This window comes from Anopheles maculipalpis, chromosome 2RL (assembly GCF_943734695.1).
Source record: "Anopheles maculipalpis chromosome 2RL, idAnoMacuDA_375_x, whole genome shotgun sequence".
NCBI lineage: Eukaryota > Metazoa > Arthropoda > Insecta > Diptera > Culicidae > Anopheles > Anopheles maculipalpis.
The window spans coordinates 87,066,586-87,091,918 of record NC_064871.1 but is presented as its reverse complement, the minus strand read 5'-3'; the positions used below and the strand labels follow the sequence as shown (position 1 = coordinate 87,091,918).

Genomic DNA, 25,333 nt, shown 5'->3' with positions numbered 1-25,333 from the left:
TGATGGTGAAATGCTTGCATTTTTTCGTATACATATTAATAACTCGACCCTTTTTTATTAGTTGAATAAATTTGGAAGCTGATCGTATATTCTGAAGGTTTTATCTACCCATAGACAGGGGGCAGGATTTTTTGATTTTGGAAAAGGGAGCTCCTAGAGCACTGTCTAGGGAATTTTACTTTCATATATCAGCTCGTAGAACAGCAACACTAGGCTGCAACTGCCACTTGTGTAGAGTGTTGTCATCTCACTTTGAGCACCACAAGACATGAAACTGTCAAGGACAGTTGCTATACAAATTTGTAAAATTTTTTTTATTTTCTGGCTTTAGGCAGATATTTATCAAGTCTTTCAGACCAAAAAGGATATTGAATTTTGGATTTTCTGATATATTACTGATTCAAGACCATGATTAGGGCATGATTTTTGAAGAGTAAATCTTCAATACTATGTTCGCTTAAATGCCTTAGGATTAGTGATGGGTAAATCTTCATTTCTTCTGGATTAGGATTAGTCATACTAAGAGGCATTCCGGAGTAACTCCGGAGTAACACCGAGATAACACCGGAGTTACTTCGGAAAAATCTGGTGTGCTCTGCGGAATCAATTGCCGGTAATTGTTTTTACTTCGAATTCAAAATCGAAATCGCTGTCGATGTTGGAGTAATTCCACATTCCCCCAAACAAAAAAGGATAACTACAAATAAACAAATTTGTGTTACAGAATAAATATTTTGTTTTGTTTACAATGCGGAGTTATTTCGGCATCGACAGTAATTTCATTTCGATTTTGAATCCGAAGCAAACTCCGGAGTTACTCCGGATTACTCTGGATTTTTTCCGGAGTATCTCCGGTTTTTACACGTAGGAGTCGGAGTAGTTTCATCAATCCACTCCGGAGTTCCCATCACTACTTAGGATATCCAAGGAGTATTTCCTGCTCGTAACTTTCCTTAACTGTCCTTAACGCCACCGCGGTCCACCTTGATAAGATTAGTAAGCCATTGATAAAGTAGCAACAATCTAGAAGGTAGATAAGCTATATAAAAGAATTAATGTACAGCAAAATACGCATTATTAAGCAATGCTAAAACTGCGACATTCGGCAGATGCTGCAAGTTCAACTACAACCCGTGATCTCTTCAAACAGTCAAAATAAAACAAACAAACAAAAACACATAGCTGTGCTATTCGTGGCAATGGCAATTAGTGCTTTTCGAGGCTGATGTTTTGCTCGCAAAAGCGAACCAATCTGTTCGATGACTAACAGCGATCATCTCCGGACGGAAGCGTTTGGTGAAACATAAATTGTTGTTTCTTCGTCACTCCCGTCCTCAAGTGTTCGGACTGGCCTCTAACCGCACCAGCAGCGGTACTCCAATGGTAGTAGTGAATGGTGTACAGTACTAATACATCCCAGCCTCAACAGCTTCATCTCGTCAGCTCTTCAACTTCAACAGGGTGATGTAATCCTATCGTACACGTCCACTTCCACTCCTGCAGTGGAAGAGGTAATGTAAAGGATGGTAACGATCATACGATCACTGCTAGTTGCCTAAAATGTCAATAAAGTCTGTCGTGTTACACTTTCGATGTATTACGCTGTACTACAGCCTTCAAATCTCAGTTCGGTCCTCGTGTTCTCGGATTCAGTCGTGCCGTGTAATCGATCTGTTTCGCATCCAGCGTCCAGAGCTCAACACTGATGGAGATTGTTTCATTCTTCGCATGTGGGTAATATACGGAAGTAGCACAATCATACCACCGTAATACTCGAGTTATAGGCGATAATTATCGTTTAGATGTGTGCGCAGCAAGTAAGAGATGTGTCACTACTGTCAGGTGGCAGGCGTACGTCATCATGTGGGTCAAAGGTACGCACATACAAATATGTGTGTGTGTGTGGGAACCCTTTGGACGATTGTATGTTACGAGTACTTAATCAAACGCTCTGCCGGACAGTGTTCTTCAAATTGATGCGAATAATCGTGCACGTAGGATAGAAATAAAATTCTCTCCAGTAACGCAAAGAATGTTTATTCATTAGTCTAGTGATCGAAAGCAGTTTTCGTTTTATTCTTATATAGTTCAAAACTATAAGCACAAATCTTTAAATGCTCCCCAAATACGCAGGATAAATGAACATTCCGCAGTACGTCCCCGGTTCGTCCGGCTACTTCCACCCTAAACCACACAATTCATTGAACTCAAAACCAGACTACCTTCAGCCCGTTTCAGCTAATTTCATTCCGCTGTACGGTGCTCAGGTGGTACGGCAGTAAGCTTTTTGCAGGCTTCTGGCAAGTAAAACAGCAAGCACAACAACAAAATGGAAGGGAAATCAAAGCACAGCGAGAGAAGCAGTGAGAGAGAGAGAGAGAGAGGGATTGAAAAATGGTAGAGAACACAAACAGCATAAGCGCGCCATAAACAAGTTATGCGTTTGGATGCATGCTGCACCTGGAACGCAGCAGTAGCTAGCTGCTCAGCATATAAAGCTTATACAACTACATCGGTAGTTCGAGGGTATCATCGCGCGTGGCTGCAAACCTTACCAAGGAAGTTGATCGGTGCAATGTTGTTTGCGACGAACTACGCTATTGCAATGTTTGCTACAGAGTTTTGTTTGATAAGTTTCTAGCATATACCACATTGTGATTGACAAGTAAATGCAGTCCAAATTTTAATATCTCAGAAAATAGAAATAAACTAAGGACATTCTTATGGTCTAACTATTAACCAGAATTATACGATGGAATATGAAAAATAATTACTCTTAATAATAATCTTATAAACTTGTGTGGAAGGTTGGCAAATGGAAGCACAAAAGCTACCAAAAATGTTTAAAATTGAAGGTGTTTTTTAGTCTAACGTGGTTTGAGTCACAATTTTATTAGTATGAGACAAAGTAAAAATAATTGATCTCTTGACCTCTTTCAACTAAGTTTTATTTTTGGTCAACTAAACCATGGATTCGTGAGTCCATATCCTTGCTAGCGTCATGATCAGCGTCTTAGTTGGTGTTCTAAAATTATAATAGCTTTAAGTTGCTTCCTCATGGCCATATGGTCTGGTAAATTTAAAAAGAAATTCACAAAAAAAATTACCAAATTTTAAACTTTCACAAGATCAGGTGTTATTCTATTCTTCCCTTTAACTGCCTGATTCTTCCTGGCCTAACGAACTTCTAGGTCACACTCCGGCCATCAAATGACTTGCTGATATACCACTACGCAGTTAGATAGTCATTCTCACTACAAGGGAACGATCCGAATGGGATTTGAAACCCGAAACTGTCGTATGAAGACCGACACCGTTATCGCCCGACCACAGCACCGCCCCAAAAAAGACAGAAGCATTTTAAATTACATGATGTTTGGCCTAGTATGGAAAAGAATTACTCTCTTGAAGGATTTTCTGATATTATCATGTTTCTAAGATCATCAACTGTGATTTATTTTGACTAACTAAGTCATGCATTCTTGGGTCCACGTACTAGTTAGCGTCCTTGTTTTGGTTAGCTTTTTGTGTTCAAAAATGAAAAGGCCATGTGTTCCTTGCAATTATAAATAAATTAACTTACTCTATTCTACTCTTAGACTATATTAAAGTTATTTAAAACGAAGACATTTGAATGAAGACATTTTTTTTTTTGCTTAAATTGTCTTAATATTGGAGCATTGTTTTTACAGCTTTTCACAAAGGCTTCACTTCCTTTAAGGCTACATTCACCTTTTTTAACGCATCACTGTATTGTTTTGTAATTTTTGGATTTCTGTAACCTTAAAATCCAGACATATTTCAGTACAAAACGTCGGCATCAACGACTGTCTGCCCTTTTCATTAATATTCCCACAACTGTGACCGAGAACCGGAAGCAATTCGGTGGTAAAATGAATTCGCGGTACTGATGTACATGTTCCAGAGCAGGAAGATTGAAAAAAAACAGCAATGTTGCTACAATTGTGTGCCACACTGTTGATCATCAGCGATTAGAGATTAGAGATTTGTCTCAAGCAGTACGAAATTCTTTCGTACTGTTTCGAAAAGTTTGAGACTATAACAAAAAGGTTTTTAAGTTGCATTTTAAGTTAAGTAGACTTCATGAATTTTGACAAACAAATTTTACAACATATGACTCATTCTCTTCAACATATTACATACACGGACTTACCTGCACAATTATTTGCTCTCTTTTTCTTTTACTCTCTCGAATGCGATTTTTCTTTCCCTCTCTCTTTATCACTCTTTCTCTCGTCGTTGTCGTTGTTGTTGCAGCTAATGTTTTGCAGCAGCAGCAGCAGCAGCACCACACAAATTACGCTTCTACGTGCGATCTAACTCTACACGGGCATCTTATTGCCGATCATTTTTGCTTTCACTTTGCTTCAACAAAACCAATTTCTTCAACCGTTACCAACTTGGTTGGTATTCCACCCTCCCCCTTTTCCACCACTTTTTTTTGCACCTCCCTTCACCCGACCCCACCACTTCTTGTGTTTGCTTTCCCTTCACACTTCCTTCAGACACACACACGCACCTTTTTCTCCACCATTTCCATTCGCTTTTCACACTTTCGCAAGCACACAAACACACACAACATTACACGCACTTTATGCACTGGTTTAGGATTATACTTCACATTACACACCACCAAACACTGGCCACCTTCTTCACCCACCAGCTCGCGGGTACCGGTTTTCTTTTTCGTTTGCTCGGTGCACAACTTTTCCAGCCCACCACAGTACATCTATTGCACGCTACACTACTTTTACTTCTGTGGCTGCTGCTTTTCCAGTGTCGAGCCCGTTGGGCACCCCGAAACCGTACTCGGATGGTGGCCAGTTACAGCACCAGCGTTCGTGCTCCCCACTCGGTACACGACTGTAAATTGCCTCCCACTCCGAACAGCGAATTTACGCGATCACGATCATGCCGGCGTTTCGCGAAGCGTTACCAACTGCGTTACAGCGATGCGTTTTGTGGGGTTTCCTAGCGTAGAGTAACATTGATTAGCATCCCAGCCTAAAGAGAATGGAAGAGGGAGTGGGAGAGTGAGAGAGAGAGAAACACACTAACATTTATTTAAAAACATAAATAAATACGACACAATGCCAACTAGATTGTGAGTAATGCTTTAGGGCTTTATGCGCCTTTAAAAGCCCTATTGGCAAAATTTGCCCTAATAACCACTACCAACGCATTTTTCAATACAAATTTGCCTTAGTAGAGTCTTAGTTGGCAGATTTTGTCAATAGGGAGGATGCGTGTTTATATAGGACGCTTAAGGTGATCCTGTTTATGCAAAAAAAAAAACCCACAGGTAAACAATCGTTTCACTATCTCTCTCTCACTCCCTCTCTTGCTTGACTGGCGCTACTAAAGTGGCTGCCGGTGATCTCGTTTGCCATTCCCCGACCGGCCGATCTTTCCATTCACGGAGATTCGCGCACACACGCGTTGCAGCGACCGTTTGTTATGCGGCGCCTGCCTACCAACCTACTTACACAGACGCCGAACAACATCACCAAGCGCCAAAGCCGGTTTTCAGGCAATGCATTTAGTTTGTTTTCGTTCCAAGCCCGGGTTCGCGCGTGTATTATTTCACAAGCAATATTTGATTGTGTTCTGGTTTTAAGGCACTGTTGCTAGGTTAGTTTTTCCTTTTTTGCTCTTGCCGGAAGTGCATTAATTTCAAGATAGCAAAGGAACAATCACACCTGACTGTTAAAAAATGAACGCCAATAGGCCGTGCATGTGTGCGTGCATCCTTTACCTTATCCTTGGTACCTTTGTATGCGTGCGTTAGTGTATGCCGCACGCACGTAAACAACATTGCATCATTGGCCTCGCACGCACCTGCTCCACCAAAAATGTATACAAACTAGGGCAAACACCCAAACACACACACACACACAAACGTACACCGTCAAAACAATGCCTGTCTGCACAGCACCAACACAAACGCTCTCTCAGCTGATCCTTTCATCACTGCTGAATACGACCGTAGAGGATAAAACAAACCCCGAAGTTGGTAGGCGATGTGCAACGAACCATTAATAACATTCCGCTATCGAACTTTCCTACCTTTTGATGCTAATGATGCCGGCAATCACTTCTCACTCGAGCGTAGGATGTTGCGCGTTTGTGCACCGTTTCTGTTTGCAGCACGTGCCGTGTGTGACCGTTCGCACGCGTGTCTATCTCCGTACTGCAGTTCAAGCTCGTACAAAACACGCTCCCAACGCTCGGTTTGTGTGAAGCTGTGGCCGTACGTAGCAAAGCGTACTGTCATTTGACAGCGGAGAGCAAGTGAGAGCGTTGTGAGAGCTTTTTTCGCTTAAGCACCATTTACACGGTAGAGAGTGGCTCTAGCGAGATTTAAACGAGAGATGAACTAAAGCGTATTTTGCATAAATACGAAATAAAGTCAAAATTCACCACCACATTCTACCTTTTTGCTGTTAAAGTCATATTTACATATTATTATAATATCGTTTTGCTCATACCTTCTCATTACAAAGCTTTACGAAAAAGCTCAATATAAAATATGGCTCCCAAGTAAAGCTTTGTTTCAGCCACCACTTCACCAATCGATCGAAATGGAGAAGTCGAGGCACGCACCATGCTTTTGAAAATTTAGAAATATTTCAAATTTTTAATTTTTTTTCAGATAACTGTCTAATTCAGAAAAATGGGCATAATGAAACACAATAAAATTAAGGCTAAGTTTTTTTTTAAATCTAAATAACTTAAATAAACTTAAATAATAAATTAAATACTAAAAGGCCTTTTCTCTAACGTTCTTTCTTTAAACTCGTAGTTAAAATAAATATTCACCCTCAAACCGTCCCTATTTCATTCCAGCGGACACATACACGCCGGGTTAGGAAAATCCGTTACTCTTTATTTGTTGCACTAGACCGATTCCGTTCCCCGTTTGAAGTTTTTGTTGGGATGATGTAGCCTCTCATCGAGCAATTATTACTTACACAGCTATTATATCTTGCATCCCACGTGTGTGTGTGTGCTACTGCTGCTGCTGTCCAGTGATGGTAATGACCCCGCTTTTTTTACATAAGTGCTAATTATTTACATCACAATTCCCTGCCTTCTCTCATCCATCCATCTATCTTTTCTTATTAGTTACAGAACTAGTACGGAATTATCTTCATCAACATCTTCCAACACGCTGCATTTGATAGAGGGAAAGATAGAAAGACAGAGCTTACCATCTAACGCACAGGGGGTAAGGATCGATCGACTTGTGTTAAAAGCGAAAGTACAATTCCTTACCATACGGCCGAGGAAAGGGCTTGAACATTCTGGTAACATTTTCATTTTGCAGTACCGGAGGGGAAAACGGAAAGAAATGGATTCCAGTTTTCATTATCCTAGTTCGAACAACACACACGCACACACGCACACGACACGTCTCCTTATCACCTTATCATGTTCAATTAGGTTTTCTCCTTCTCCGTTCGCTAGTGTTTACAGTAGAATTACGTTTTTTTTTCGTTCTAGTTATTCCCTATAAAGTTGACATTACTTTTTGTTTTTACAAACTGCTACCTCTGCTTCCCATTGTGATTAATAACAATTATCATTTTCCCTTTTTGCAATATCGCACACGCATTTTAACATTTTTTTTTTTCTTCAAAGATTTTGCAACGTTTTCTATTTCGACCTTGGAAGAGGAGTGCCCAATTTAGCGGCACTTCAGTCGCGAGGGGAACACGTGCATCAGGCTCACAACCTCACGAGGGGTTTGCTTACTCTTTTTTTGCAATGTTTCTTTTTTATTCGTTTGCTAATTTCCTGTATAAGTTTAGCGTTTAGCGTACAGGTGTTTGCGTCTCTCACACACAGACACCATTCGTTTCATTTTTCTTGTTTAGAATTTATTCCTATTTTCTTATCGCCCTTTTCAACTCTCTGTACACTCTGTCAGTTTACCATGTTAAAATGGAAGTTGGGGTGTTTTTTTGTTTGCTGGCAAATGGAACCATTGCTGGGGTATTATCAAGTATGATGATTTGATGCATTTTCCTTTTGTTATTGATCGTTTGTAAGGTTTATTTTGTTTTAGGGTTTTCCGATTATTTTACAACCATAACTAGCCGTTCCGGGGCCGATACACAGCCACCCACATTCAACTTTCGTGCAGTGAGCGCTTTTGTGTTTCTTTAACTTGCTTCCTCTGTCTTTGCTTATCTACTGAGAATCACATTATCATTTGACGATTTGAGAAAAAGGGGTTTTGCAGTTTTTGGATTTTCTGTGTTGTGTGTTAAGGTTCTTTGTTTTTACTCTTTCTCTCTCAATACACCACACTAACCGATGTGGTGCCATATTTCTGTGTGATAATTATTTTTTTCGATTTGCTTGTTTTGTTTTGTCCTCCCTACCCAGTGCTAGTTGGAACATATTTTGTAAGCTTGCTTATTCTTATTAGAGAGAAAATAAAATTGATAAATACATTTCGGTGTATCCCTTTTGTACACGTTGTTTCAATTAGAAATATAAAATATTTTATGCATGAGATCAGCTGAAAAAAAACCGAAGCGGTTCATTTTTATGCAAGCGGGAAGGATCGATACTTTTGTTTTCTTGTGCAGTGTGCAAAATTAAGCGTAGCGCCTTCTATTTACAAAAGGGGAATTTATACTTAGCTAATACTTTCCAGGGTGCGCTAGTTTTATGTTTCGTAATTTTAATCCAGCTACACTAAAATGTGACAATCGTCGTCCCTCTTCTTATACCTTTTCGAAATTTAGGAAAAATATAAAATATAATTTTTATAATTTACAGGGAACTTCTTGCCTCCTATTCCCTAAAATAAAACTTCTTTTCATTGTCTTTGAATTTTTGTTTGTGATTAAAATCTTTCACGATAGGCCTGCCGCATCTACAGTGACTTTTTCAATTATGAAACAAGTGTTCACAAGTTTAAAGCAATCCACCCAGTCCGAGATCACAATAGAACTCTTGTGCTTTATGATCTACAAAAAAAAAATATCACAAAACTAAGTCATTTAAAAATCCCTTACCCAAAAAACAACTTATTCGCGCAACCATTCAACCATCCCATTCATTAATTTCTTACAGTGGCCATCACAACCATTTTAGTTACTAATAATTTGCAAAATGTACAACATTCAAATCCACCATGCATACACAGTTCTCCCGTCTCGTATCGCAACCATCTTTCCGTCCGTTTTTATCCCTTTTTTGCTTCCTTCACCGTAGAATTGTCTCTGCCTCAACTGATTGTCACAATTAAAAACCAACCTTTGTCCCTCCCTATAACGCTCCGTTCGTGTCGTTAGAAGTTTGGAAGTTCGCGTCCCAATAAATTCCCGTTTTAGGTCATTTTCGGGTCACACAACTATACCGCTACTTTGTTTTGCTAAAACAATTCCGTAATTTTTCTTCCCTTCTTTCTCCTAAGGTAACATTTAAATACTCGAATCGGCACCACGTTTCAACGACGCGCTTCTAATGCTGCGTGTCAATGATATCACCATGCTTGTAAGGAGGAGGGGAAATTAATGCTTCTTCGTTAGTGGGTTAGTACGCCACCGGGCTTGTATGTGCCACCTCGTTCGCTCTCGTACCGGGTTATTCCCAACCCCTCTCAACAGCTCGTGCTTGGGTTGCTATTGCTAGGGTGGGCGGTGTTGAACGCGAAGTAGTAAAAGTCCTGCGACGACTTCGGCATTGGCTACACCGAAGTCTCCAGTTCCTGTCAACAGAAACTATCCTTGGACGGGTCCAGGTAGAGTGGCGTCAGTGCATGACTTGACGTTAGGTGATGGTTGGCGTGCGGATATCCTCCTGTCCCGTGATGTGGATGTGGTTGTCCATACCCTCCCCGACCAGCTGCATCCAGATGGACACTTTGCAGGTGCTTCTTTTCGCCACGCTTACGACGAGCACAGGCAGTTAGTCCGGCCGCCAACGAGAGAACAAGCGTTAGTGTGGCAGCTGCAAGACCTACGTGCAGTGGCGATAGGGGCAATCGAAGATCACACTCTGTGGGACTCTCATCCTGACCCGACGGACAGTGTACCTTCCCATCACACCACAGCTCCGAGGGAATGCAAGCTTGCAGCTCCTGACACCGGTGCGGACAATCGTGCGCCGGGAAGATCTCCATCCAGGAGAACTTGTACTCGACCAGCTCCACCGGTGGTCGCCGAGGACTCTTGAACTCAATAATCAAACTCTTGGAAATTTCCATTGCACTAAACTCATACGCACGGTCCCAACCATCCGAAAACGCTACCACATCCGGCCCAGATGGACAAAGATCTCGCGAATTCTTCGGATTGTTTGTAGAGTACACAGTAATACGAGCATCCGTTGGGCAAGGTGGTGCTGATTGAAGTAATGGAGGCATCCAGAATCCCTTCAACTTCAGCACCAAATAGCTACTGTCCGTTTCTGGCTCAAGTAACCATGGTTGTATAAGCGCAGGGCATGGGGTAGGCTTTAGGTACGCATCGCCACTCCGTCCACGAAGCCTCCGCTCGGACCAATCCGTTTCGCACCCATCACGTGCAAACTCGTACCGACCCTCGAAGTAAAAGTCACGGAAATCTTGATCCACCTCCATCTGTAGAGTGGTAAACTTTACCTCCAAAATGCTTGCCGCTAGCGGAGCTAGCGTGATCGAACCGGAAACATCCGAACAAAGGCAATCACGCGGTAGCGGTGATACGTCTGTCCATGGCACTTCACTGATGCGAAGGTCAGACACTGGACCACCATGATGGTTGCAGTGCCAGCGGCCGGAGCGATTTTGAAGATTTTGACACGATCTTCCACCGAACCGTGCTCTGGTGATCGTTAGTCTACAAGCATGTTAGTACATGTTAGTTTTGGAAGTTAGTGATTAAGTTCTAGAGAAAATAGCGATCCTTACCTGACGCTTTCGCCACCGCTCGCTTCGAACCGGATAATGCAGGAAATGTTCGGAGAACCACCTCGACCATACATGAAAACGTTGGAGGGCGAACGGAAAATTCCACGCGATGCTGATGACGAGCGAAAGACACGATCGCAAGACTTCGGATGGAACTGCACCAATGCGGCTGGTTCTGGCATCGCTGATGGAGCTACCAGCGGTTCCAATGGTGCTCCTCCAAGAGAATTATCCACAAACTCGTACCTCAACTTAAACGCAGATGCTGGACCATATAGACGGGCGGTTCCAATTGGACTTGGACGATACTCAATCGTTAAGTCTGATCCAGTTGAAAGATAGCTCTCTGAAAAAGTAAAATCCGCATTTAGAGTTCAACCGCAATTCACATCGATTCCATCAAAGTTCACAATCGAATTCTCACCTTGCGTTGAACAGGGTCGACTACCCTTAGCGACCAACGAGCGCGAACAAAGTCTCGGCACCTCCTCGCGACAGATCTGCTCGATCAAGCTCGCGTTCCGTTGATAGTCTGGTGGTGCGCCTAAAAAAACTAAAATAAATATCGCCCACCTCAATACCACGGACAGCCAGCAAGGTCACTACTTACCGTACGGACGCGACGTCACCGACCATCGACCGTCCCAGATGCGGAGCTGCGTCACACACTCGGCCGGTGACTCGAACCCGGTCGGATCGATGGCCGAATGGTACTTGATGAACGATACCCAAACCGTCTCGTGCCGGCGGCCCTGGAAGTGGTACAGACAAGAGCTTTCCGGTGGCAGCGTGTGCTGCGGACTCTCTAACTCTCCCGTTTGGCTCTCGAACGCACTGATAATGAACTCGCAGCGTCCCGGCTGCCGGATGTACGATTGCGAGTTGGAATTCACGTACAAAACCTGTCCAGAAAGTAGAAGAGTTGTCGGAGAGCTCCGATTAGATTAAGCGCTCCATCAAGAAAAACACCCGGACACTACTTACGTGAACTTCAAGCTCGAAGCCTGGCAGAAAGGTGACCGGATTCGGATGGAACGGTACATCGAACGGAGACGTGTGGAACTCGACACGCATCTCCGGCCCGCTCGACACAATATCCGGCAGGACGTCTCCACCACAAATTCTTCCAATGGTCGGTGCTTCCGGTGCCGCACCATCGTAAATGCTAAGATAGTCCTGGGCCTCATCGCACTGCTCCCAGCTCCTTCGGTTGGTACGTTGGATGAGAAATAGGAGAATAAATTTCGAATTTTTGTTTATCAAGATTGCCTTCAACACTCCATTCGGCTGATAGCATTATCGGGCGGTCAGGTTTGTTTCTCACTTCCAGCACACAGCATTCCATTTCAACCCGCTAAAGTGTTTCATTTGACACGGTTGCTCCCGAAACGCTGCCAAAGGGAAGCCATAAAAGTTTACGATCAGGAAGTATTAGCATTACCTTCTGCGGTCATCAACACGCACTCGGCTAATTTGTTTATTGAGTCGAGGAAGGTAAATCAAACGGGTACGATTCGTCACGCAAGCCTGCCTGCCTGCCAGCGAGGGTTTCATTGTGTTATTTTTGTTTTTGTTATTTAATGGTCAATGCGCCAGTTTTTATAATGACTTGAGTTCCCCTTTCCAACATCTAACACGATTTGTAGCTATTGAAGCCGTTTATTAGGTTAACTGGACATAGGTCTTCCCGGTAAGTCAATCAAACGCACGCACGATCGTTAGGTAATAGTTGGGCTCTTCAACACCTCGAGGGTATGGTTAAATCGATTTAATCCGTATGCTCATGCTCGCTGGTTTTGTGGATAATTAAATTTGGGACAGAATATTTGAAGGAAAGAGTTGCTATAATGTCGAATAAGTTTAACAAATGTATTATTATTTCCAGATTTTTTTATTCTTTTTGGCTCAAAAACCTACAAGGTCATGCCGGAAATCGATTGGCTAACTAGACTTATTTATACCACGTTGGATAGTTGGATCCTTAAGAAAACCAGATGATGTCTCTTCCTCGGAACTACTTACTTCCGATTCCATGTTTGGAATTGGTTGTGATTTCGACTCTATTTGTAGAATCGATTCTGGTTACAGTAACAAAGCCGGGACGTACTCTGCTAAGGATTCCGAAACCAATTTCGGCACCAATTAAAATTCCGGAGCTGATTTCGATTCGGGAACCGATTCGATTCCACCAAGGCCGATTCTGAGTCCTACTCTTCCGAACCTATTTTTGAGCCTATCGACCAAAGCAGCGTTTTGCTGTTTCACTACTGTGAACCAATATGCACCTTTATGACTTATTTTGCAAGGTCCAATTTTAGCTAGATATTTTGTAATTTTTCAGGCATTGTCCTCATGGGACAACTACATCAAATTATTGGTCCCGTTTCTTAACCATGATCTGCATCCGCTAAATCGTCGGCCAAGTGTTTAGCAGCAGTTTGAGCAGCACATTGAGCTTTCGTCCTGAATGAATCTAGATCTAAGCCTGGACTTCCTAAGCTACATCATACAAATTAAACAAAATAAAAAAAATTGAATACAATGTTCTAGAAACTACAATTCAATTCTCTTTGAAACGTACGCATAATTGAAAAATAGAAACAACTTCAAACAAACATCTGAATTCCCAAGGAAACCATCAACCACTCAAGACATTCCATTGGTATCATTATAATGTCAGCAAATCAACAAAACCTCTGTCAGCGATTTCAATTCCGAGAAATTCTTTTTTTGCCAACAATGTAACCAAGTGTGAAGTAGAGTACTGGTGAAGTATTAAATAACCTCAATCCATCATGTGCGTTGGTGCCGTCCCACGAGCACATCAAACAGCTTCTTTTTTCTATTCGCTGCAGAACCTGCCTCCCATCAATGTAACATTTCATTTTCATACATGTATTTTAACACCTTCCAGCTGTATCTTAACTTCACCGAGTCGTTCCAGACGTACGCCCAATACCCTCCATTTCGTGCAACGGTTTCACCGGAAAAAGGCTGGAGAATTCCTCTTCTCACCTTGCCTCACGTTGCAAAATTCACCAAGGCCTTCCAACTCTCCCCAATATCGCCCAATTGATTTTCCAATCAAATTATCGTACCTCCCCCGACTCATCGTTGCCCCCGTGCTCACAAGTTTGATCCGTTTTGCGAAAGCAATCAAACGCAAAAGGACTCGTTTCTAAGCCGTATGGATAGGTTGGCCAGCTCGACTAACTGGTTGGTTGGTTGAGGAAAAGTTTTTAGTCCCCCCACTGCCGAGTGCCGGGTTTTCCGCGTTCTGATCTTCCCGTTCACGAACTACACGAAACACGAAATGGGATAGTTGGGTGCCGAGTGTGTACGCTCACTGGCGAGAAGGAACAACTTTCTTTCCCTTCTGCACTGGAATCTGTTTCGAAATTTACCTCAAATCCTTAACCCAACAGGTTTTCCATAAATCCTTAACTTTTTCCTATGTACAGCCCCCGCGCTGCTTCGCTTTTATTCTCGCATTTTCTAGCCCTCTCCTTAAAAGGTCCCGCTAAACCGCAACCATCATTGGAACCGAACCTCGGGTTCCTAGAGGGTTCTGAGGCTCTGGGAGCTGGAAAGCTGAAAATCGCTCGATCAACCCCACAAACGAGGAGAGCGGCAAGTTTTCCATTTTACTGCCCCTTTTCCGTGGCCAATTCGGAACCTTGGGGAAAAGTTGAGGGCTGCGTCTTGTTGTAGTGAACTAGCTTACGGGAGCAAGCAAAGCCATTGGTGTACAATCTTGCTTAAGTAGATACAAATACATATACACACACAGACCCGTACATACAAAGCCAATGTACAACAATTTCGATACAATGAAAGTAAATCTTGGTGGCAAGGATGAAGGCGAACGGAGGACCACTTCCCCAAAGCGGTTAAAATGCATCATTGCACCTATTTTGCCTTTAAATATTTCCAAACCCAATGCCAGTGCGCTTCGCTTCACTGAAGAACAGGCCATCTTTAAGTTACTCTTCCGAGGGAACACCCAGTACCAAGGAAGAGCAAAACGTGTATGTGTGTGTGTATGTGTGCGGTTGGCTATAATAATTTGAAATAATAATTTACAAGTTTTGCATTGGAAATTGCTTTCGGGCAGGAAAGCCTGCCCGAACCTCTCACAGCTCTCCTGATCCTTCCAGCAAAGCGAGGCGAGTCTATTTTGGCTGCAGTCGGATAAATTTTAACGTTCCGAACCGCATACATACCGTTTCCTCATTGTTTCGTACCGATTCCTTCGGACTCCTTGGAGGTTCTACAACACAACCTCCGGATCCACAAAATGGAACTTTTACCAGGTGTGCTTACAGTGCTGGCGTCCGAACCGAAATGGAAAGCCGTAAATTCTCTATTCGACCGAGTGGATGAGATAGTTAGCCGTTAGTTTTGCAAAAACCATATGGCGAAAGTGTGCCTTGCGTCCTGGTGTAAAGTAGCCTTTTAAAGGAAATCTCGCTACTGGAGAGCTAGAGCAATCCAAATATCATGCTTTTCGAAGGTGGACGCTTCAAAAGGAAGCTGTATCTGTTGGCAATTTATAGCGATATTAAAGTAAAATATTAACGCTACCAGGAGGAGAGTTTGGCTGCAGTATCAGGTACTCTATTTTATAGTTTTTTTTTTGCGATAAATTTGTTACGTTGCCTGTTGCACTTTTATTTGCTTAAAGAGAGCTAAGCTGTATTGTAAATGACTAAAAGTAGAAAGGTGAATGAGATTTTGTGTGATTTTATACAAAAAATGTGTCCTTTTAAAGCAGGCCAGCTTGTTTACGGAAGCAAATAGGAAATGGACTACCTTAAGAAAGATCCAAAGTTCAACACATTGCATATCGTAAGCCGTTTCTTCAATTTAGATTTCCTGCAATTCATGCTATTCTTATCAAACTGGATTAGATCTCAAATTTAAATTATTTCAAATTATTTTGAAACAGCGAATTGCTGCAAACTTTTAAATCAAAAACAAAATAATGTTACTTTAAATGAAGAAGTTTTTTCACTTAAAAAATAATTATACCCCGTGATTATTTTTACAGTTTCTACAGTGAATTCTTCTTAAATTGAAATATTTTTCTTCTTCTTCTTCTTCTTCTTCTTATTCTTCTTCTAAATCTAGTCCAAAACAATTCAAGTGCATCGCGATTAATTTGGAGTTGAAAAAGACTCGAGACGACCCTCTCAGCTAAATTAAAAAAATATAATTAAAATTTCAGTTGAAACCCTCTCCCCCACCCTGTCTCCCACAAGCACTAGTTTTAACCTTAGATTATTACTTACAATCTATATCCGACCTATATCCGATCTTTAGCCATTAGAACATATTCATAGGAAGCTTTTTCTCAAGTATAGACGATTTGTACTTCTAAGAAAATCCCGCATTAAAGTCAGGCCTTTAAGAAATTAAAGAAACTGCCTAACATTTTGATGGAACAATCACTTATTCAAACACTAATTTTGATTTACTTTTAATGTTCTATTCTGTATTGTGAAATCATTTTATGGAATAACTTGAGAGCGGCGAATGTAGTCTAAGTCTCTATAAATAAACGAAACTTTTTTTTAAAGGAATAATGGACATGGTGCCTAAATTTATCGTTAGCCTTTCAACCATTTTAATTGAATTCTAATGAGCTGCGTACACTCATTAACTACCTTTTTAACTGTTTTTGATGATAAATTAAATTATTTACTTTATATTTCCAAAGCGATCGTCAAAATCGATCTGGAGGGAGGGAGGGAGGGCAGGTAAAACGTGTCACTCTACTGTCAGAAACTACCAGACGTACAACACAAAAAGCAAGCATGTTGCAAATGTGCAATACGTACATGTTACTGTTTAAAATGATCCTGCAACCTGAACCAGGAACACCCGCCGTGCTCATCAAAGGGCTGGGCGCGGTTTTTCCATGGAGATGGTCATATTTAATTACATTGCTGGTTTTGCGGTCGGAAACATGTGCGACGAGCGGGCCCTTGCGCGCACACACAGGTAACTCTCGTGGACCACAGGGTCGTCGAGGTTGAAGTACGCGCTAACGGCTTTACAAACGCTGGGCAACGGAAAATTATATCTGACACGAGGCAAAAAAACAAAACTACGAGAATGGCACACACACACACACACACAAAAAAACAGCAACACAACGTTGCAATAATATACAGTTGAAAGGTAGGAAAATTAAACATTTTCATCTCGATCCCGATTTTCCATTCGCAGAAGAAGGATCCGTGTCTGGTGACCGCATCCTTCTGCCGGTGGATTTGTGTACCGGTAGTGAAATGGGGAGTCATTTCACCATCACCCTTGGCAAGCGCAATCAATTTTCATTAACAACTCCGGCGGCCCGGATGTGACGCACCGTGACGCAGATTGGCATAGTGACTGCCAGTTGTGATCGGATTTATTCGGGGCTCATATTTCAGACAGGGATTATGTGGTTGCCACTTATGCACTACTCTTTGGTTTCGGTGTCGAGAGGATGGGGGGTGTGTGTGTGTGCGTCTGTTTAAGAAATGTTTGAGCAAACAACTTCAATACGTGCATGTCAAAAACTATTTCCCAAATGGGAAAAAAGGGTTTAATCCTTTCACTCACCACAAAAACACAAAGCAAACCTGATACTGAGACTGCCGACAAATTATCGTTTGTCTGAGTGACAGCTTTTTCATTTCCAGCCATTTCATTCACAATATAAAAAAATATATGTTTTCTGTTTTGTAGTTACACAAAAGCCGATCCATCTTTTTTTGACCCATCCTACGCCGAGATAAAACGGTCTCAGTTCATCAACCAATCTGACCGATTCCATGTCAACGGTGAACCGGTGTGCTGCTTGATGAACCAAGACTGCCGGGTGACGATGATCCGTGGTGACGGATGAACCATGTTCTGGTCAGTGTTGTGATGTATTTATGTTTCACACCCTTACCACACCCAGTACCCGCCTACAGTTGGACAATAAAAACGCGGCGGCACACGCGAAACGTTACATCGTTTAATTGTGGTTTATTACAAACACGGCATTAAATAGGTTGAAACATCATTAAGCAAGGTTTATGCAAAAAAGCGGAAAGAACGGGTAGACTGGGTGTTGTATATGTTTGCTTGTTTTTTTTTTATTTGTGTGTGTGTGCTTGGATTCTGTCCATCAGTTGCTCTTTGATGTTGCATGTAAATGAAGCATCATTTGTGTGTTATTGAAGGAAGCACGAATTAACGTCGAACTTCGAAAAATATAATTACAAGTTTTTATAGCAAACATCATGTAATTGCAGTTTTTCCTAATCGTGTTTGTCATCGGAGCTTTTTTCAATTTTCACCTGTTTGAACTTTCACCTGTTTGAAGTTTTGATGTTAAATAAAATAAACTAAAAAAATGTTTCATACGTCACAACGCTTCGCAATATTTACATAAATCAGTTTGTGAGAGAAAATTGGGAATATAGGAGTTTACGAGCAATGTCCAAACAATTTAATCTAAAGCTACTCATAAAAGTAACAGGGTCCAAATTTTTTGATGAATTCCACGATTTCGGGGATCTCAGAGGCCTCATATAACAAGATTCTCACAAGGCATTGTCAAAATGCCCTTATATCCAAAGCTTCCTTGCCTGAAAAGACCTCGTTAAAAGGGGCCTCGTCTAAAGAGAGTCCTGCAACTTTCGTGTTATAGATACTCTCTGAAAAGAGGATCCTTGTTGACCAATTCCCCATGGGCCTAAAATTGAATTAAGTATAACTCCTTCTGCCACTTCTTCTTCTTGACATAATGGCCTACTGTGTCATGCGGAATGGGATTGGAACTTCGGTCCGGCGTTTGTAGACTGGCGCCGTTCTCGCCTCCATATTTGAACCAAGCTTAACTAAGTAAAATGTTATTAACTGACATTCAAGAATTCGAACACAAAAATCCGCCTTTGGTGGATTTCCTTGTTATACGGTCAGGTCTACTTAGATCAGATACAATTTTCCAAGATTAACCAGAACTAGTTTCTGAAAAAAAATTGGGACCTTTTTTGCTAAACAGTAGTAGCGACGATTTCCCCCTATTATTCTGGGGGAGTGCGGAGGAAAAAGTGGAGTGCGAGACCTATATCCGCAGGGAAAGCAAAGGCCAAATTTTCCCGAATCTGAAAGAGAGACCCTTTTAAAGACTTACAAAGGTCTCAGTCTAGCTAAGGGGTGCTACAGGAAATGGTTAAAAAAGGTTGATAACTTATTAAAAATTAATTATTATGATGTAATGCCGCATTGTCAACAACGCCTTGTGATGGTTATGAGAACATAAGTATTGCCAATTTTTAAAGCAGATATTTTTAAGAATTGGGCTAATACTTTAATACGTTAACCATAAATATCCACATTTATGTGACTAAGCGTATGTTTAGTATGAAATCCTCTTTTCCAATCCATAAAAAAACATGTTTACCTTGAAAAGCTGTCATTCATCACCAAAACAACGTCAATGAACGCACCGGCGACATCAACATGGGATGAAATCTCCTTTCGATATCCACCAAACAACAAACAGAAAGAACATCCCTTTCGGACACATTCCCTAACGCACAAGCACATATTTCATCCAAAAAGCCCACCCAAATGAACCCATCAATATTCCTGAGCTCTTGCGAACGTGCTCGAACAACACTGATCGTGTATCGTGTCCCGATTAAAAAAAGGAAAAAAAATGGAACTAAAACTGCACCTGTTTAGAAAACCCTCGGCTTCCAAATTTTACTCGAACGCACCCCCCAAAAAACCCCGAGCTGCTGCTCGCGGCCATCAATAATGAATTACCTTAAAATCCGGTTGTTCGCCTCGTGGTGTGTCGCCTGCTCCTTCATGTTTAATTTATGCCCGTCCGGCTGCCGGAGAACGATCATCGCGTGCAGACCGCTCGGAGGCGCCCGATGATTAATATAATATTTACATGTTAAATTGCGTGGATAAATGCCGGGATAGTTGGGCGATCGTATTCGGCAGGTCCTGTAAATAAAACCCCCCTTTTGGTCAGTGGCGTCAGCGCAAAAGATGGAGAGACTGGGGTAAAAAAGCGTAGTGCGAAATGGGACGAGATTGGCTAATTTATAACTCCGGTACGCTGGTGCCGTGGGATGCTCGGAATGGAGTGGGCAGAGCGTTCGTGCCCCAATCTCACCAACTCTCTAAATACGGGATTAGACGATGTGTGGAGCATGCAGCAACACTGGATATTGTCGTGCATCCCGTGGGAAAGAGTCCGTAACTCGTTCCTGGGTTTATATGTAGAATGTCCACGTACAACAACGCAGAGAAGCTTGCCGTTCGTCCTGAGAACTCGCCAAGGACTTACCTTTTGTCGCAGTCATAAAAGTTGCGATTGCAGTAGCTGCCGGGTACGAGATCTCCGTTCCATATCCGGTTGTCGTTCCTGTAACGGAGCCAAGAGACAGATAGAGAGAATTTCTGGTTAATAAAAAATAGTAACAGAAGGACCTAAGGGACAGACACACGTCGTACCTCACAGGTAGCATCGTATCGATGATAAGAAAAATGTAGGATTAACTCAACATATTATTCTCTGCCAATAAATACGAGGCTTCCGTTTTGCGTATTTACTCCTACGAGCTTCCCTTCCAACGAAACGAATCGATTGTAAATGGATACGGCGAGGCCCATTCGTTTGCGGAACAGTAACGGAGAATCTAGCAGTAGCAAAACGATTTTCCGATTTCCCCAAACCCACACGTTATGGAATGTGAATGTGGAAGAATAAAAAAAAAAGCGTGTGGAAAATGCAATAACCTAGATTTAATGCCAACAACATTGGCCGTAGCACCACCAGCTCTCCCAACAACAGCTTACTTTCTTCCTGTGTGCGAATGCGTTAACATCTTTTTATTTCCGTGCCCTGCCCTACAGACGACGACGAGTGCCATTGGGGAGGGAGTTTGCTTTATTTATATTTTTGAGCTTTTATCGTTCTAGCCAAACCTCACACGTAGGCGAGTGAGCGAGAGAAAGAGAGCGTGCACACAAGATCGTAAAACCAACTTTTATAGTTTATTACTTAATGGAATTTTCAATTTTCTCTTCCGTTGGTTGCACGATATGGTGGTAGCTATTTTGTTGAACGTACAAATCTAGCTGAAGGAAATATAAAATGGAATTCAACCGATCGGAACAAAACTGAAGAATTTTGTTTTTAAGTTGTCATAAGTTGTAACAATCTAAGATTGAGGATGGTATTCTGCTATTATTCTTAATCAAATGAAATGGCCGTAGCTATACTAAAATAATTTGTCCGTTACTGTTATCATTGATGTTTCTTTTCGTTCGTGTTTCTTTTTGTTCATTTTGGCACCATTAGATTCTTTGAATGCTTGTGGCTGTGGGGGTATTATCTATTTCATTCAAATAATGGGGTCTATGATGACTTAAGTCAAAAATCTGCAAGATTTAAGTCAGTCTCCGTAAGATAGTCGAGCAGTTAAAAGCTTACTTTTGGCTTACTAAACTTGCCGGAACCTCTTAGTCCTGGGATTTGAACCCCGGTCCTGCCGTGTGAAGACCAACTATGTTATCATCTTACCACTGATCCGCCCCCGGCTTAATTAATAGATTTAGTCCTTAATGTTTATCTACATAAAGCTGTATAACTCAAAAACATGCAAAAAAATGCTTTTGACGCATGCCAGTTTCGACAGTCAGTTTGTATGGAGAGCAAGAAGCAGTTAAGCTTCGATATGTCAAAACACATATAAACAAAAACTGGCCTAAGTCACCATAGACCTCAATGCTAGTGAAAAAGATATAAAAATAATAGCAAAGTGAGCGAGTATTTATCTTAGAATATAATAAAATCATTCCTACCTTAGCTTTGCATCGCTGTGCCTCAGAAACTTGTAGACAAGCCGAAATTCGAACCCATTCGACACACTGCTGCTCGCCTGCGGCAGTTTGTCCAGCCTCAGCGTCACGTTGACCGATCGCGTTTCGCTGTAGTATATCGTGTAGCCGGATGCCGTCCCACACCATCTGCCGTCCAGATTTGGCATACCCTGCTCGCTGATGGTCATGAACCCCTCCATACACTCACCATGCTGCTTGGGATCGTGGAAGTTTTCCACGAATTTGCCAATGCTAAACTTGGCCAGATTTAACTGAAAAGGGGAACGGAGACACAAAATTGGGTTAGATAAATTTTCTAAACTGTCAGCTTAATAAATTCATTCATGATGTTTATTTACTTCTTGAAAAACGCAAACGCAAAGAAACGCAATGAGCCCCTTTTTTTTAAGGAAAGTGATATAGTAACTCTAGGCGCACTGTCTTGGTATGTTTTTAAAACACTCTTTTCGTGAATCTTAGTCTTCGACGAATATAAAAAAAATCGGATCCTTTAGGACAGATTCTTGCTATCCCACGCCGAGAGGTAATAAATCTGTATCAATAAGATTAGAGACCCTTTTTTTCTCCCGCAACTAGCCGAGCTTTAAAAGGAAAAGTTCGGCTAATACTCTTTGACGCTCCAATAATGTGTGCGAATGTGTGCGTCCATTTTTAACTCTATTTCGATGTAGAGTGTTGCTATTTATTGAGCAATTCCTTGTAAGAAAAGAGCCTTAACCATCTTGCATTTCCTAAGCTTTGCGAGTCTCTATCGTTCCATCGTTAAAGTGCGAGAAACTTTAACGTAAGCTTGTGCTGCCACTCGTTTTACACGTTCCAACTGTGCTCACGCTCATGTTGTAAAACGCTTCCAACAATCTTTCTCACAGTATAGGTGGGTGGTTTGCGAGAGTGGGGAGAGTGGAGTTTTTAATGCTTTCGACTAATCCCGTCGATGGGAGACATTCAGGCACCGAACGCGAAGAACGGTCCAGACAGCCGTGATTAAAAAACTTTCATTTTACTGCACTTAAGCTGTTCCATTTTATCGAAGCCTTCGCTTGAAATCTTAGGCCGTTGATGTCTTTTTTCTCGCTTTGTGGGTGTGCCTTGGGAGTGTATTTTGTAATAGTTTTTTTCCTTCTTTCATTTGTTAAAAAATGCGTTCTAACAGCGAAGGAGATTAACAACAATAAATTCTAGCAAAGATGCTGAAGAAGATATAATCAAAAAATAAAGCTGCTGTTCGGTTTGGATGATAAAAAGAACAATTTCTTTGTTAAAAAATCTCAACTTGCACTGAGCGTAAAACTTCTTCGAAAAACAATTGTGAAGAGAACATGGCGTTAGTAAAGGGCTTATCTCGAACTAAAAATCATTCATTGAAAAAAAATATTTCCAATGCGTTTAGTGAAATATTTGTCCTCCAACTGCTTATTGTTTCAGCAATTTCGTGTACACACGTGTTCGTAGGACATCGTGCAGAGGCGGAACTTCCTTCCAGGACTGAGCGACTGCGTGGGACCAGGTTCGATGGGGACTCCAAGCTGAACGCCAAAACGAATAGGTTGTTGTATATACTGGCGGATCTGTTGGATGGTACCCCGATTGCTGACTCGAGAGAAGCTAACCTAGCTCAACACTTTTGATTTTGATAGTGATGGGCCTCGATACCCATGCCGCCTAAGGGCTTCAATTCACCATTGAGCCCCCAAAACCATGTTCGCTTAGGGTTTCAGAAAGGCTAAATCCACCTCTGACATCGTGTCAGCTGCTTGAAATTTTTGGTTTAAAGTAGATAGCTCAAGAGAGGAAACTAAATCTATACCCGATGGTCTTCGCAGGACGACAATTTCCTGTATTGTCGTCTGTATTGTATTGTGTGGAAAGGTCATTTGATACGGACACTAATTTTGTAGAAACAGCACGTCATCAGAGTACGGCATCGGTTTTGGCATACACAACTTAAAATCCGAAATATATTTCCAACTACATCAACTATACTCAATGTATGTAGCGGAGCTCGCCGTAACTTGTTGCGCCTTGTCGATCGAAAGTGCCTATCTTCTAGAGGAATCTATTTATTATATTTCCAACAGTGAAAGCGCTGTCGAAACATTAAAATTTTGAAGGCTTTTAAGAGCCCTAAGCACTTAAAGATCGATGTAATAAAAATATTAAGCTCATTGTTTGGGAAATCTCTCCGTATATCTCTTGTTTGACTGCTTGCTTATTACGGTATTATAGACAGATTAATTGGCCAAAAAAGGTGCTTCGGAAAGGTTTGTTTTTCGTTAGGTTTTTCCAACATAACGAGTACATGGCAGAGTTTGTGGAACACCGATGTCAAGAGTTCGCTACTGCACAAGCCAGCAGATAGAGACAAGGAGGTCACACCTACAACTACAAGACGCGATGGGTGCGAATTTCGATTAAGATCATCGCTATGGGCAGGGCCTTTCTCATGGACTTTGAACAGGACTTTGCCTTTGACTAACCAAACAATACGCAACGATTTGATTTGTGAATCAGTTTCAAGCAAACCAGGCCATTCTATAACCTTTTAAGTTAGTTTTGCAACAAATCTATTTTTCTTTTAAGCGATTATATTAATCGTTGAAGTATGCAATTTAAAAAAAAGATTCATGTAATTTCACGATTAAAATAAGTTTTCCATTTCGTAAATCAAACCTTACAGATATCATCGAGACCTTTTGATACAGTTATCTATGAATTTTCAATTAGATGATTGGCTTTTTTCGAACGAAGGAGCAAGTTCCTGCGGCGACTTAAGCAAACCACTCCAAAACCATTTGCCCAAAAAAGTTCATCGAAAAATCTACAACTGAACAATATCCCGCGTCCGATTACACCAGAAACAACGGGGAACCCATTGGGCCGTGGCGCGTGGTAAGAAGCAGTAAGCTTCAAATCGAACACGATTACATGGAACGAGCTTCGAACACAGACTTTGATACACAAACAACAAACAAATCGCCAGCCGGCCGTACACTGCTCGCTTTCCATTAGATCCTGCACCGGCAACAGTACTGGACCGAGTCCCATTAACGAGACTCGATTTGTTCTCCGATTCCCAGTCTTCATCAAAGTGTGAAACAAACTTTTCTGTTTGACTAGCGGAATAAATTAAACAATTTTAGCGCTTTGAAGCACTTCTTGGTTCTTGGTTGCTCCTGGGGTGGCGCGAGGGATAAAAGAGACCCTGGGCTCGTGGCTTCATTTGCCGGACGGTGGCAAGCGTTGTTGCTGCAGGTAGGAACTTCTTCTATCTCTCTCAGCAGCGTGGCAGAAACTTATTCCACTTGTGCGCCCTATTAGCATAAGTCAGCACAAATGAAAAAGTCAACAAAATTGGAAATAAATTGAATTAAATGTAAATAAACTGGCCTCACTTTCGCGCGTTGCGAAAAATGGATTTGTTGATCTAATTTAGTGGGGCATTAGGAACTGCTGGTGCTTCCTAATTTCAGACGAAATCATTCATTTAGTACGTACATTTTC

At 41.7% G+C, this 25,333-nt stretch overlaps 4 protein-coding genes across 6 annotated transcripts in view; all 4 read right to left on the bottom strand.

Moving 5' to 3' along the window:
* LOC126567956 (diacylglycerol lipase-beta-like) overlaps positions 1-25,333 on the bottom strand; it is a 300,577-nt gene that overhangs the window by 29,263 nt on the left and 245,981 nt on the right. The window lies entirely within an intron of this gene.
* Positions 1-25,333, bottom strand: part of LOC126567939 (peptide transporter family 1-like) — a 490,614-nt gene that overhangs the window by 240,501 nt on the left and 224,780 nt on the right. The window lies entirely within an intron of this gene.
* Positions 1-25,333, bottom strand: part of LOC126568306 (mitogen-activated protein kinase p38b-like) — a 643,298-nt gene that overhangs the window by 463,824 nt on the left and 154,141 nt on the right. The gene's annotated exons all lie outside the window — the stretch shown is intronic.
* LOC126567830 (uncharacterized) overlaps positions 9,669-25,333 on the bottom strand; it is a 206,247-nt gene continuing 190,582 nt past the window's right edge. For 2 of the 3 annotated variants that reach the window (XM_050224141.1, XM_050224142.1), the window contains exons 4-11: positions 21,794-22,083; positions 20,274-20,351; positions 19,739-19,927; positions 11,912-12,131; positions 11,538-11,829; positions 11,352-11,480; positions 10,928-11,273; positions 9,669-10,856 (exon numbers count right to left, since the gene is read on the bottom strand). In XM_050224141.1, coding sequence (XP_050080098.1) covers positions 9,749-10,856; positions 10,928-11,273; positions 11,352-11,480; positions 11,538-11,829; positions 11,912-12,131; positions 19,739-19,927; positions 20,274-20,351; positions 21,794-22,083 — 2,652 coding nt within the window. In that variant the 3' untranslated portion in view covers positions 9,669-9,748. The remainder of the gene's footprint in view (positions 10,857-10,927; positions 11,274-11,351; positions 11,481-11,537; positions 11,830-11,911; positions 12,132-19,738; positions 19,928-20,273; positions 20,352-21,793; positions 22,084-25,333) is intronic. The other variant, XM_050224143.1, reaches the window with a different exon arrangement.